The 14,960-nt window shown below is 37.3% G+C and overlaps 1 protein-coding gene across 1 annotated transcript; it reads right to left on the bottom strand.

Annotated features, from left to right (window-relative positions):
* Window positions 1-926: 926 nt before the first annotated feature.
* On the bottom strand, window positions 927-12,050 carry LOC138691190 (NEDD8-conjugating enzyme UBE2F-like). The gene is made up of 4 exons (XM_069812970.1): window positions 11,511-12,050; window positions 10,838-10,999; window positions 4,554-4,715; window positions 927-1,577 (listed from the first exon to the last, which is right to left on the bottom strand). Exons 1-4 carry the CDS (start codon window positions 11,619-11,621, stop codon window positions 1,461-1,463), a joined length of 552 nt encoding a protein of 183 aa, XP_069669071.1. The 5' UTR covers window positions 11,622-12,050; the 3' UTR covers window positions 927-1,460.
* Window positions 12,051-14,960: the final 2,910 nt, after the last annotated feature.

The raw sequence follows: 14,960 nt of genomic DNA, 5'->3' as shown, positions 1-14,960 counted from the left end.
CAAAATTTTACTATTCGCCTTATAAGGTAATTCATGGGAAATAATATTTCTACAAGAGTTTAGACTTTCACAAGGATTGTGTTCAGAAGGAGACTTTTAGGTATTCCACCACTCCTGGGATCTTAACTTCTTCAACATTTCGGAACTATATATACAGTAGGTTCTATTTACAGGGCAAATTAGTACAAACTGAACAGTCACCTATCTTACTCTGTTGAACACCTTATACTTTGCTCAGTTGTCTTCAATAGCCAGGTACAATGGATTCAATAAGAAGGTGACCTTTAAGGTCACACTAATTTACCCTGAACCTGTATGTAGATGTGAAACATTGGAAATGTGAACTTTGAAGTTACAACACATGGTGGAATACCAAAAAGTCTGCTTTTGAAGAATATTTCTACCAGTAAAAAAAAAAAAGGTAAAGGTATCTCCATCACATGCCATGAAGGCACTTGGGGGACATGGAGGTAGAGCTCCATGTTTTCCATGACCTCGGCACTAGAATGAGGTGGTGTGGTCGGCACCATGCTCTGACCGCCTTTTACCCCCGGGAAAGGCCCAGTACTCAATTTTATAGGAGGCTGAGTGAACCTCGGGGCCGTTCTGAAAGTTTGGCAACGAGAAAAAATGCCGTCACCACTCGGGATCGAACCCCGGACCTTCCAGTGGCATTTATAATTCACAATAACACTAGTTCTCAGTGGGGCTGTGGCATAACAACACTGGAAGCTCCTGGTTGTATAATGCTCAAGGGTCTGTCAATGTCAGAAAGCTTCCCATTTGGAAGATTGTTATATCAAAGGACTAACTCTGGAAATAAATAGGAAATCTGGATCTCCTGGATTCAGTTTAAGTATATGTGAAAATTACGTGTCTTCTTACACCCCTCCTCTGATACACTTAGGTACATTATAAACACCATCAACAGCAGTCAAAATGGACTTATATTACACTATTACCGTACATGTTTTGTTACAATATCGAAGATTGAGACAAAAGTGGTCAAGCATTTTCAAACAAGTTCTTGCATACAAGCAGACTCTAGTGGTGTTTCTCAATTTGGTTATACTTTCATATTCTTTTAAAGTGTACAGTTATCAAACCAATGCATAACTATAAGCTTCAAATATGAATTCTTACAGCCTTCATTGAATTTCATCCACATTAGAGTTGTATTGAAAGCAGATTTATAATATTTAAAAACAATACTATAGCACTTTTCATTATTACGAATTATCTTCAGTGTGCAAAATTACCTTTCTTTAATATCAAACAACTATAAGGTTAAACATTAACAACCAATGTGTGCTCACTGGGTCAAGTCCTCTTGCAGCTATAAAACCCCTTGCACTGCAACAAGAGTCCGATTTTTCATATTCTGTCATAAAACATGATATAGTGTAATGCAAGAGATCAACAAATAGGAACCACGATGTGCAGTCCTTCTCACTGAACACTCATCTCTTGGCATACTGTGTTACATACTCTCTCACTCGGCTGCGGAAAGCTTCTTTATCCTTGAGGTAGAGTTCTGCTGCCTCAATGTTCAGAGGATCGTCAAAATTCAACAGATCCTGTAATCAGTACATATAGTGAACACAACAAATGGACACATTTTTCATATTCTAAACTAAGAAGAAGAATGTGGAAACCAGAAATCTTTATGTAATTAGACAATGACGAATGCAAATCAATTGAAAAAAATTTGTCATATGACATAATCATAATATTTCGACATAGAGAATTTTCGTATTTTTACATGTTCAAATACAGTAGAATTCCTCGTATCCGGCAACTGAGAGACAAAGCCAGTACCAGATAACTGATTTTGACGGATAATTGGAAAATACGTTTATAGGTTATGTAAAGACATACTGTACTGCACAAACATTTTTTTCCATGTTTAAATTTAGTAATTTTCATATGCCTATGTAGATATTTAAAAATAAAGTTCCGAAATAGGTACAATGTTTATTTTTAGTACTGAATACGGTAATGTAAATTCATCAGTTCATAAACTTATTGTAATGCATGCATAATAGCATAAAAAAAACTAGGTGTATAACTGATTTTGACGGATAATTGGAAAATACGTTTATAGGTTATGTAAAGACCTACTGTACTGCACAAACATTTTTTTCCATGTTTAAATTTAGTAATTTTCATATGCCTATGTAGATATTTAAAAATAAAGTTCCGAAATAGGTACAATGTTTATTTTTAGTACTGAATATGGTAATGTAAATTCATCAGTTCATAATTTATTGTAATGCATGCATAATAGCGTAAAAAAAACTAAGCGTATAACTGATTTTGACGGATAATTGGAAAATACGTTTATAGGTTATGTAAAGACCTACTGTACTGCACAAACTTTTTTTTTTTTTTAATTTAGTAATTTTCATAATGTAGATATTTAAAAATAAAGTTCCGAAATAGGTACAATGTTTATTTTTAGTATTGAATACGGTAATGTAAATTCATCAGTTCATAATTTATTGCAATGCATGCATAATAGCATAAAAAAAACTAAGCGTATTCGTAACCTTATGACAATTTTAAATATTGGCCATGTGACGTAAAGAGCAGTGTAGCCAATGTCGCAACTGTGAAGATGAAGTAGCGCTCGATTATTTGAACCTCTTTAACATATTTCTAGTGTCTTCTTGTTTATATATACTATCTATCTCTCGAATGAAACTTTTACATGCTTTAGAACAGGAAATTTCACACTTTCCTATTTAGATTCGTCCAACACCCCTTCGAATGGTCGAGTTCAAGTGGTAAATTTAAAGATATTGTCTCCACAAATTGTTTGCAAGGCCCAAGTGACAGCTCACTGATCTCCAGGGACATAATGGGGTTTTCTGTCTATGTTTTCACACGTGAACAATGTAAGAATAAACAATATGTGGCATGTGCAATTCACGAAAATCACTCACATCTTCAACTCTTCCCTTTGCATGAATGACTTTTTTTTTTGGCCTAGCCAAAAGTGTCGTTGTTTTTTGGTATTGCTGGTTATTTGGATGCCGGATACGAGAGATTAAACTGTACTTTTACTTGCTCTAGACATAACCCATACTATAAGCCTACATTGAATCCAGGTTAGTTTAGTTGGTGAATAAACAACAGGAATGGGTAATGGACATAGGAAAGTAAATTTTCTTATTGCCATAATTCCAAGAATCATTCAGGAACACACTATGTCTACGATCAAATTAATACTGGAGTCATCAAGAGCAAAAGCAGTCACAGTACTGCATTCATCATTCACTTCTTGCCTGTTGCACTAAAATTACGCAGAAAGAAGTGCTTGAAAAATGCCTGGTATACACTGATATTATCTCCATAATAAGAAAAAAGGTGTAAGAATCACAGGAAAAAATATCGCACCAGAATAAGATTGTGTATTATACAAGCAGGTATCTGCTATATCAGACCAATTAACTTTTTTGTGTTTATTTCTACTGGGTGTTCAGTTCAAAGTGTGTCATGGCTCGCTGTATGCCGTCATGTGGCTAGTCGATGAGCCTAGAGAATTCAATCTTCCTACACTTCCGCAGAGGTGTATTACTTATGTGCCAGAGAAGTTGCCTAGCAAGTACGGCGTTCATTCTGAAGAGTACTTACCGATACATATGGTAACGCTGGTAGTGGCAGGAATGTGAACTGTTTCTAAACATGTACTGAGGTGAGTTTTTTCTTACTATAGGGATATGGGGAGAGGGTTAAGACGATTACTTACGTATTTGTTGACATTAACTTCGATGGTCAACATGGACATGGAGCATTTGATTTGTGTTGTGGAATGTTGCCGTACGCAACCGATGATAACAAAGACTCTGTGTACGACTTGGCCGCACAAAACACAGTTCAAAAGCGGTTATGGTAGCACACAGACCGTACAGACCGCCATCTGTTGCTACGATGTTCAAGTTATACCGTACACGTTCTCAAGTTCAGATTGAACGCCTTGATTAATAGGCAACTTCTCTGACACAAAAGCTGAAACTCGCTTCAAATTGCTGACTCATCAACAGTGACGTCATGACACACTTTGAAATGAACACCCAGTATACTAGTTCAAACCAGTAAATGAATCACAATTACAATAATGTGTTAAACTATAAAATAAATAACGGACAGTAGCTAACAAGTCAGAGACGCACATAACAAAATCCTTTACTAGAAAGCATGGCCTGGCTATGTGTGACGTGCCCAAAATGCTTTTTGCACATCATTCCAAATCATGCTGGCTAGTGCTTTGGTTCTTGTTTCATAGATATGTGCCAGTCATAACTTAAACCAAATGAAAGCATGCATGTTCGAGCACGTTTCAGCAAAGTCCTTTTGACAAAGACAGCTATGCTACATTGTCCACATCGCCCTAAAGTGTGCATGGGATTGTTCCTCCCTCCAACCATTAACCATACCACGTTATCTATGCTTAGGCAATTGCAGTATAAACACAAACTATTCCAAATCACCTTGGCTCATTTCATAAACAGTCTCAATAATTGAACTATACAATAGTAACAGCAGCTTACCGTAAAAAGAGAATTGAGACCCCATATCACATCCTTGAGTTTTCTAGTGGGTGCCCAGCCCATACCATCAATGGAGTTCTGCCGTAACAGACTTAAGCAAATATCACCATCTTCACTGATGTTAGGATGCCAAAGTTTTGTTAGGCACTTAACTGATGGTGGCTGCAAAAGTGAGCAGTTTATCATTAAATTTCATAAAGTGGGATATTTTTCATTTCAACATTAACAAAAAATGGAACGGAGAAAAATTCTCTCCGGCGCCGGGATTTGAACCCGGGTTTTCAGCTCTACGTGCTGATGCTTTATCCACTAAGCCTCACTGGATACCACCCCGGCGTCGGACAGAATTGTCTCTGATTAAGTTCCAACTCTTGGGTTCCCTCTAGTGGCCGCCATCTGCACTACGTCATAGATGTCTATGAACATAGGACCGAAGTCCACACATGTGCTGAGGTGCACTCGTTATGAGTGACTAGTTGGCCGGGATCCGACGGAATAAGAACCGTCTTAAATCACGAAGTGATTTACGTATATCATATATATTATTTTAATGTACCGAAGTACATATGATATTTCCATGCAGATATTCTGCGACATCATACGATGAAAGAGTAATGGAACGGAGAAAAATTCTCTCCGGCGCCGGGATTTAAACCCGGGTTTTCAGCTCTACGCTCACTCATAACGAGTGCACCTCAGCACATGTGTGGACTTCGGTCCTATGTTCACAGACATCTATGACGTAGTGCAGAGGGCGGCCACTAGAGGGAACCCAAGAGTTGGAACTTAATCAGAGACAATTCTGTCTGACGCCGGGGTGGTATCCGGTGAGGCTTAGTGGATAAAGCATCAGCACGTAGAGCTGAAAACCCGGGTTCAAATCCCGGTGCCAGAGAGAATTTTTCTCCGTTCCATTACTCTTTCATTGTATGATGACGCAGAATATCTGCATGGAAATATCATATGTACTTCCGTACATTAAAATAATATATATTAACAAAAACATTCAGAATTTATGCCATTATAAATAACCCTTTGGCTTAGATTGAAACAGATGCAGGAAGCAGACTTTCAAAACCCTAACAAAGCAGCCATATGGCTTATTGTATTCTCTTATTACAATTTTTATATGCAAATAAATATGTTGCTCTCTGAAACTACAGTAGAACCTCTATTATCCGTGGTAATGAAAGGGGTGGAGTGAACAGTTAATCGAAAAAATTGGATAATCCGTACCATAAAAAGTTTTCATAAACTAAGTACATAATATTTTCGTAATTTCCTTCATGGTCTTTTCTTTTAATACGCTAGGTAATGGATCAGAAGTTCACTAATTTAAATTTATTTTTTTACAGTTCACGTTTCATTTTATGATAGGTCAGTTATTAAATCATTATTTATTGTACTTAAGTGTGGTTTTCAACGACGGATTTTTAATGGCCAAGGAAACTCCTTGTGACGACTGTCTGTGGATTTTTTTATTTTAGTTGGTTATTTAACTACGCTGTATCACCTACTAGGTTATTTAGCGTCGATGAGATTGGTGATAGCGAGATGATATTTGGTGAGATGAGGCCGAGGATTCGCCACAGATTACCTTGCATTCACATTACGATTGGGGAAAACCTCGGAAAAACCCAACCAGGGATCGAACCCGCGCCCGAACGCAACTTCAGACCGGCAGACAAGCGCCTTAACCGACTGAGCAACGCCAATGGCCTGTCTGTGGAAAGATAGGAATAGTAGAGGTCTCATGTTGTACGTTTACAAATTTTATACAGTTTATATTTTGTTTTTCATTAGCCTAAATCGCGCACAGTTGTAATTCCTATCTTGTATTGTGATGTGAGATGAACCACATTTTCTCTTTTCCTAAACCACTCAATTACTTGCGCTTTTTCCGTAGTAGATGTTTTCTTTTGACACTTGTAGAAGACATTTTACATAGAAGTTAAACAGTATGGCCACTCGAAGAGTAGACCATAATGTGTAAGGGTAACGGTTTGTAAAAAAAACACACTGTACAAAAAATTCGTACTAATATAATGTACAGTACTTTTTTTTTTCTGCGAGAGAGAAAGACAGTCGGATAATCCACCAATCGGTTAATAGGGTGATGGATAATCGGGGTTTTACTGTAGTTTTATTAACCAATTCAAAAGATTTTTCTCTAGGAGATTTCCCTCTATACTGCATCCCTGCAGGTAAAGTTTTACATTCGAAGGTATAACAAGCATTTTATTTCTCCTCAACACTGAGTTAACAGATTGACGTTCTTTGTCTCTACCCACTAAGTGCAGAAATTATAACTTTTGAACATTACATATCTGCAATAGGCACATGAACATTTTTCCCTGTTAGAACACCCCAGTGCTGGTACAATCCAACTAAAAAGCTAATTTTTATCTGTTTTGCTAATTTCACAACTAATACAGTATAACATGTGTCATGGTGAACCATTCCATTTCTGTACAAGTAATATAGGAAGGGAATCCAGGAAATAACGACCGTTCGCGCATACCCGCTGCGCAGCTGACTCCCCTTCCTTGTTTGAAGGTCAACTGGCTTCCTTAACATGTGTTCTCATAATGTTGTGAGTACTGGTTGCAACAAGTCGCCATTGTGCATTTTGTGTTACTTCAAAATGAACGACGTGATTGATAATCCCGCCGACTGTGAGGTGAGGAGTGTGATTCGATTTTTGAATGCCCGACATTTGAAACCTGCAAAAATTTACCGGCAATTGAAAGAAGTGTATGGTGATACTGTAATGAATGAAAGAAATCTGAGAAAATGGTGCGAAATGTTCAACAATGGGCGAACAAATGTCCACGATGAAACTCGACCCGGACGCCCATCACTCATCACAGAAGATATGAAGACTAAAGTGAACGACAGAATCTTGCAAGACAGGCGCACATCACTCAACGAATTGCATATTGCCTTTCCTGACATTTCTCGTTCTTTGCTTGGTGAAATTGTGTCGCAACATCTTGGCTACCACAAAATCTGTGCACGATGGGTTCCACGGCAACTGAGTGACCAACACAAGACTCAGAGAATGGCCTCAGCATTGACATTCTTGATGCGATATCACACAGATATCTTGATCAAATTGTGACTGGTGATGAGACCTGGGTGTCTCACAAAACCCCAGAGACCAAGCGCCAATCACGTCAGTGGCATCATCCCTCATCACCCAAGAAACCGAGAAAATTCAAACAGACTCTCTCAACACAAAAAGTCATGGCTACTGTCTTTTGGGATCGCAAAGGTGTTCTTTTGCTGGATTTCATGCCAAAAGGCACTACGATCAATGCAAATCGTTATTGTGAGACTTTACGAAAACTACGGCGAGCCATCCAAAACAAGAGGCGAGGAATGCTTTCGAGAGGAGTTGTGCTTCTTCACGACAACGCCCGCCCGCACACTGCTGCTTCAACTCGAGAATTGCTGGATCAATTCGGTTGGGAAATCTTTGATCATCCGCCCTATAGTCCAGATCTTGCTCCTAGCGATTTTCACCTTTTCACTAAGCTGAAATACTTTCTGGGTGGTACGCGTTTTGGAAGTGATGAAGAGTTGAAGAAGACAGTGAACACCTGGCTTAATGAACTGGTGGCAGAGGAGTATAACACGGGAATTCTAAAGCTAGTGAACAGATGTGACAAATGTTTAAATGTAGGCGGTGATTATGTAGAGAAGTAAAGGAAGCTTCAGTTATGTAACAGACTTTGTTTTTTCAAATAAATATTTTTTTTTATTATTACAACAAAACGGTCGTTTTTCCTGGATCCCCCTCGTATTATTCATGAAAACAACTCTGCAAATAATATATAGAATGATCCATAAGCCATGACAAAAATTCATTATGACTGTAAACAGATTTCATTTACAAACTTAAAGCCATATAGATAACATTATAAGAAGACTGTTATAACATGATAGTTACTATATATCCCTTTACATGCGATTTAGTTCATGGAGGTTGCAGCTTTTAGCTGCCCAGAACAATATGAGCTATTCACGCTTAAGCAATGCTGTCTAGTTGCAATGTTAACACTCAGTCATTGCTAGTTTTGGTACATCAAATTTTGCATGTCCCCAGACAAAATATTGTAGCCACAAAGACGATGAGATATATGAACTAAGTCGCGTGAAGAGCATGACTGCCTACATTAAGTGCCCAAAGTGTCCTCCTTCCCTTTCAATTCAAAGAGGATATTTATTATCTATTCAATACAGAAACACATATTGCGTCATAAATATCCTGGGAGAGTAGTTTCCGAATTCAAACTGAAAATGTTCCACATCACTAATTTTCATTGATCTCTATCTTTTAGCATTCCTCACACTGAAAAATCCAACAATAAAAACTGGTGAACAAGGTATCACGTTTGCCAATCCATTCATGAAACATTTTATTAGAAAAGTTTCTCACAATCAGTCCATAGTAAGGGGGTACATCATGTTGTTGCCATATTAGCTTCTCCCGAACTGGTTGCAGGAGTTCAAAGAATGTACTGTTTTTCAGTTCTAGCATCACTTCATGAAGCATTTTGAGGTAATTTTCAGAGTTTACAGTTCAATCGTCCACCGCTGTGGAGAAACAGCCTGAACATGAAACGAGCGGGCCCAGGTTCAAATCCTGGTTGTGGTTTTTTCAGAGTTTTCTCTCAACCACTCGAAAAATTGCTGGGTAACTTTCGGTGTTGGACCTCGGACTCATTTCGTCTTTGTTAATATCATTTCATTAACCATCTTTAATAGTTACAAGTTGACCAGGAGGACATGGCGGATGTGGTTCCAGGATTTGCCTACAGATGACTCTGTCTGTGGGAGCTGCACATATCCAGAGAAGCTGCAAGGGCTTTAATAAGTAGATTGTGGTTAAAACAGGGGAGTGTAGCTCCCACGGGTATATGGCATCTTGTGAGTCATGGAACCTATGGCGGCATGTCGCTCTGGTTGAGGATGCAGCAGAATGTGAACAATCAATCTGAGAAGACTGCAGAATAACATCACAAGCAGGCAGAGGTATGGTCTCCAGTCAGAACTGGATGCTGTGGCTGTATCGATACAATGACACCATGCAGTGAACCATGTGCTTGAAGAGCAATTCTAAATGGACTTCAACAATAATTCCAACATTTTTTTTAAGTTCGTTAAGTATTTAACGACGCTTTATCAGCAACAAGGTTATTTAGCGTCGATGAGATTGGTGATAACGAGATAGTATTTGACGAGATGAGGCCGAGGATTCGCCATAGATTACCTGGCATTACCTTGCAGTTGAGGAAAATCTCGGAAATAACCCAACCAGGTAATCAGCCCAAGTGGGGATCGAACCTGCGCCCGATCCCACAGCTCCTGGAGAAAACTCCTGTGTTACCGGGACCATGGGCTCATCCGAAACAAGTTATAAATCGAGAGTACACCGGGGATCGAATACATGTGCACAAGATTATAAGTCAGCAGTATAGCAACTAAACCACCATGGTGGCATATTAAATCTTTATTAATATTATTCTTTCGTTCGAATTACTAACCTCACAAAACCAGAAAAACTGATAAAATCACAGATGGATACAATTACATATTTTGTAATAAACCATTACCAGTTCAGCTAAAAATTTGTATCTGGGCTCTTTTTAAAGCTGATGAAATATACTTCGATATGATACTTAAAAAGATCATGTTGTCATGAAAAGCATTCAATAGTAATACAGTATATTCTTTGACCTAAAAAAGGGAGAAAGCAATAGTGAATTTTGTTCCCATTGCTAGTGATAAAAATGAAAATCACAATCGTTCAGGTCTTTCTTTGTCTTCAGGTCATAAAAAATTGAGGTAAAAAGACGTCATAGGTTTGTGGGTGCAGGTAGTGGTGGTAGAGGGGGAGATCTGCCGCTGGTCAGCCAACGGGACTCATTGTTCAACATATCTTATTTCTAGGTACAACTTCTCTTTGCACCTGTTGCCACATTGTAAAAAAAGGTCAAAAATAAAAAGAAGGAATCAAGTGATATTCCAAGAAAGGTGATAACATCATTTTTACACTTATGTAATTAATGGGAATAACAAAAAGAAATTAGGCATAGATAAAAAAATTAAAATTTCTCTACTGTTTGGTGGTCCCATGATGAGTACACAAGATTTAAGTATTAGGCCTAGGAACGCAAAAAAAAAATGAATTCATGTTACTTTACGTGACATGTATGATCAGATGACAGGGTTTCAACACTCTCAAGAGTCAAACGTCCCTAGTGAATGTATGTACTTACAGCCATATTATAATCTTCCGTAACAAATATATGGAAACGGAATCTTCCTCCAGACCAGTATCCCTCATCAGGCATCACTGTGAGATGGAAGTCATGAAGCTGATTAGGGTCTTCAAACTTCACCCTGCACGTTGCGGGCAAAGTCTGTTCCATTTCCTGAACCTCAAATGGAAATTAAAACAAGGACTAATCAGAGGATCAGGATGTATTACACTAACGTTGCTGTTTTATGAACATTTACACCAAACAAAGGTAGTACAATGTCTAGTTTACAAAACTCAATATAACCGACATACTTAAAAATAAATCTTGAGGACTTTATCTCCCCATTAATATTTACACACAGAAACAAACCAAACTCAACTCAATCACATGGTATTATTAAAGAAATTCATCATCACCACCACCACCACCATCATCTGTGACTTTACAGTCCTTGAAGAACTATAACCTTATTAACAATTCTGTGCCATTCAACTATTAGGTTATTTAGAGTCGATCAAATTGGTGATAGCGAGATGGTATTTGGCGAGATGAGGCCGAGGATTCACCATAGAATACCTGACATTGGCCTTACGATGACAAGAATTCTGCATCTAGTGTAGCTTTTCTGAAGAATTACCGTGAAAAGTGTTCTTGTGACATATTAAAGAAGACTATTAAATGCACTTACTTCTTTGACTAAGAGCTTATCTCGTATTGACACTCGTTTGCTTGACTCCGTCGCTGCTGAGCCACTGCAATTTTCATTCTCTTTTCTCAATTTTCTTGTTAATGTGATCATATTTACCAGCCCTTCTAGGTTAGGTTTCGTCAGATATTTATTTAAAAGTCATTAAAAATGTACGATATTAATTAAATATTATGACCGTGTCATATCAAGTAAAATGCACGGACTTAACAAATTCTCAATTCACATTTCTCCATGTGACAACCTGCATCTATATACCACATTATTCAACGAAAAATTTTATCTCCTTCACCGGATTATCTTCTTCGACTATTCCGACAAGCCAGGAATACCAACGCCTGATAACGCTTTGTCGCTTGAATTGAATCTCAAAAGTTGCTAGATGTAACTTTAAAAAAAAAAGGTAATAGTAATCGTAACTTCAACCGTAAATGAAAATCAAGTAAAGTTCATCGTAACCTCCAAGTTGCTTCATCAAGTATAATTTTAAGTGCCTCACTTGTTATCAACACCGCTAAATATTCCAGCCAGCGAATACGCTGTTTCAGCCCTGTGGAATAATCGATTGATGTTTAATCGAAGAAAACTCATTCGATTATTTACATAATCGAAAAATTATCGAATAAAATAACACTGTTCAACAATGAAAATGTAAATTGAATAAAAAAAATAGCCAATTCTTAAAATTTTGTTGTGATGATAATGAACATCAAAGACAAAAATAAAAATTAGCGCAAGTCTTCATTTTACACTGCCTTGTTATTAGTGGGATAATTTTATACGGATTATACGGAGTTAAAAAAAAAATAATATTGCGGCAAACGTATAACAACTTTCAATAATGTTTCTTCTTTAGTTTCTATTCTTTCTTTTATTTCAATATTCTGGTAGTAAACATCTTTTACCATTAATTTTCGGTGATTTTTTGTCTCTCTTGCTCAATTTCATTAATTTTTCAATGCATATTTAAATTCGTTTTTTACATAATTCCAAGTGGAGGACTGCTTGTTGACGTGTGACGATGTGACGATTCCGGTGATTTTTGTTAAAGTGTACAAAAATGCCGAGAGTTTATGAAAACAGTGCTGACATCTTTTGCTGTGTGTTTAGAGAAGCGACTTTTCTTCACAAAACCTCCATTAAACAGAAAAATCTACCACTGTTATTTTGGTTGTAAAATTGGGGACCAGAAAAAACTGAGCTCCGCATGTACTCTGCTACATTGGTATCAGCAACCTAAGAAATTGAATTAATGGGAAAGGACGTTCATTGCTCTTTGTAGTGCCCATTACACTGGTCAACAATGAAAATGTTTCTTGCTCAAAAATAGGTAATTCTTATGTATTTCCACCTGCTGAATTCAAAAATCACCATAAAAATGACATATTAGCTCTTGCTTTGTAGATAAAGTGATATTTCATTTTTTAGAGTCAACATTTTCAGTTTGGGGGAAATTTGGTTTTGGGAGTTGGCACACCTATCAAATAAAAAAACACAAATGTTCTTCAGCTGTTTGTAAGTTACAAACATAGGTATTGTTACTGTCACTGTGAATTTCATATTGTTTCTGCTTTAATTAATGCAGAATTTCTGGTTTGGAAGTATTTTTAAAGCGTAAAATGTGTAAAAATGCCACGAAAATTGCACAGACTGAGTCAAGCGGAATTGAATGATCTCATTAGAGACCTTGACCTATCAAAGGAGAAGGCAGAAATTCTAGGGTCTAGACTACAGCAATGGAATCTTCTCGAACGTGATGTCAGGGTCTCACAGTATAGACAACGTCACAGGGATCTGCTTCCCTTTTTTTTTTTTTTTTTTTTTTTTTTTAGAAGAAAAACAATCTTGTTTGCTGCGACATTAATGGCTTGATGAAATGTTTGAATTTGAACCATGATCCAATTGAATGGAGGCTATTCATAGACTCCTCCAGGCTTAGTTTGAAAGCTGTATTACTTCACAATGGCAACCGTCTATTTGAAGTAAGATAGGAGATATTAAGTAATATTAATCGTTTTTAATGATCTTCGGATGGAAAATAACAATGAAATATGTATAAAATAGAAATTACATACAGGTGAGCATATAAAAAAGAGCAAGTAGAATCATTTATTTGATTAATAAACTTAAATTACTCCAGGTTTAGTGTAAGAGTGGTCTATGTAACGAGTACCGGGTACTAGGAAAATACCCCGTCTTCCTTCTATTCCTGTTGGTCATGGAGTTCACATGAAGGAGATTTATGTAAATATGACAGTCTTCTTCGACTCAATCGAATATCATGAACACAAGTGGAAAATCTGTGGTGATCTAAAACTCATTGCTGTACTCTTAGGAATGCAACTGGGGTACACAAAATAAAGCTGCTTTTTATGTACAGTGTGGGACAACAGGGATAGGAAATCACATTGTATTCAGGCAGACTGGCCTGCAAGAAATCATAACCCTAGCGAGAAAAATGTTGTTGCCGAGCCTCTCGTGGATCCAAAAGATGTTCTTCTTCCACCCCTGCATATTAAGCTGGGTTTGATAAAATATTTTGTCATAGGTATGAACCAAGAAGGACAGGTCTTTAGGTACGTAAGAGAGAAATTTCCGAAATTAAGCGATGCCAAAGTCAAGGAAGGTATTTTTGTCGGGCAACAAATTCGAGAACTTGTAAAGGACCCTGCATTTGACCAAGTTTTGGCGGGGAAAGGAAAGGAAGTTTGGGAAGCCTTGAAGGGAGTAGGGAGTTATTCATGGATTTTTAGGCAACAAAAGAAATGATAACTACACTCAGTTGGTGACAGTGCTCCTGCAAAAATACCATCAACTCGGATGCAAAATGTCCCTTGAATTCCATTTTCCCCACTCCCACCTAGACTTTTTCCCTCCTAGTTTTGGAGCTTTCAGTGATGAACACGGAGGAAGGTTCCATCACGATATTTCTGTTATGGAACAAAGATCTCAGGGCCGCTGGAATGAAACAATGCTTGCGGATTTCTGCTGTCTTTGCGTAGGGATGCTCCGGAACTCACTTACAAGAGGCAAGCTAAAAGACGACAATCTCATGAAGCCACACATGATTCTCTTCAGACCCAACTTCCATAAATTTAGAACTCTTAGAATGTAACTGCCGTTTAAAAAAAATTAAATGCACTTTCAATGTTATTGGCATATGTAATTAAAATGTATCGTTTTCTCTTAATCCGTTAAACTGAAATACTTCCACCTATTGTGTATCACAGAAACTAGAGCTAAGAAAAAATTTTCATTGTCATATTAGTTTTTCTCAACCCAAAATTAATAAGAATGACTCATGAAGTGCAAGAAACATTCAAAAAAAATTTTTTTGTTGGCCAGTGTTATCTGGAAGAAGCCAACCAATGCAACAATATTATAAATAATAATAATAATAATAATAATAATAATAATAATAATAATAATAAT

Source organism: Periplaneta americana, chromosome 16 (assembly GCF_040183065.1).
Source record: "Periplaneta americana isolate PAMFEO1 chromosome 16, P.americana_PAMFEO1_priV1, whole genome shotgun sequence".
Lineage (NCBI taxonomy): Eukaryota > Metazoa > Arthropoda > Insecta > Blattodea > Blattidae > Periplaneta > Periplaneta americana.
This window is presented reverse-complemented; position numbering and strand designations above follow the sequence as displayed.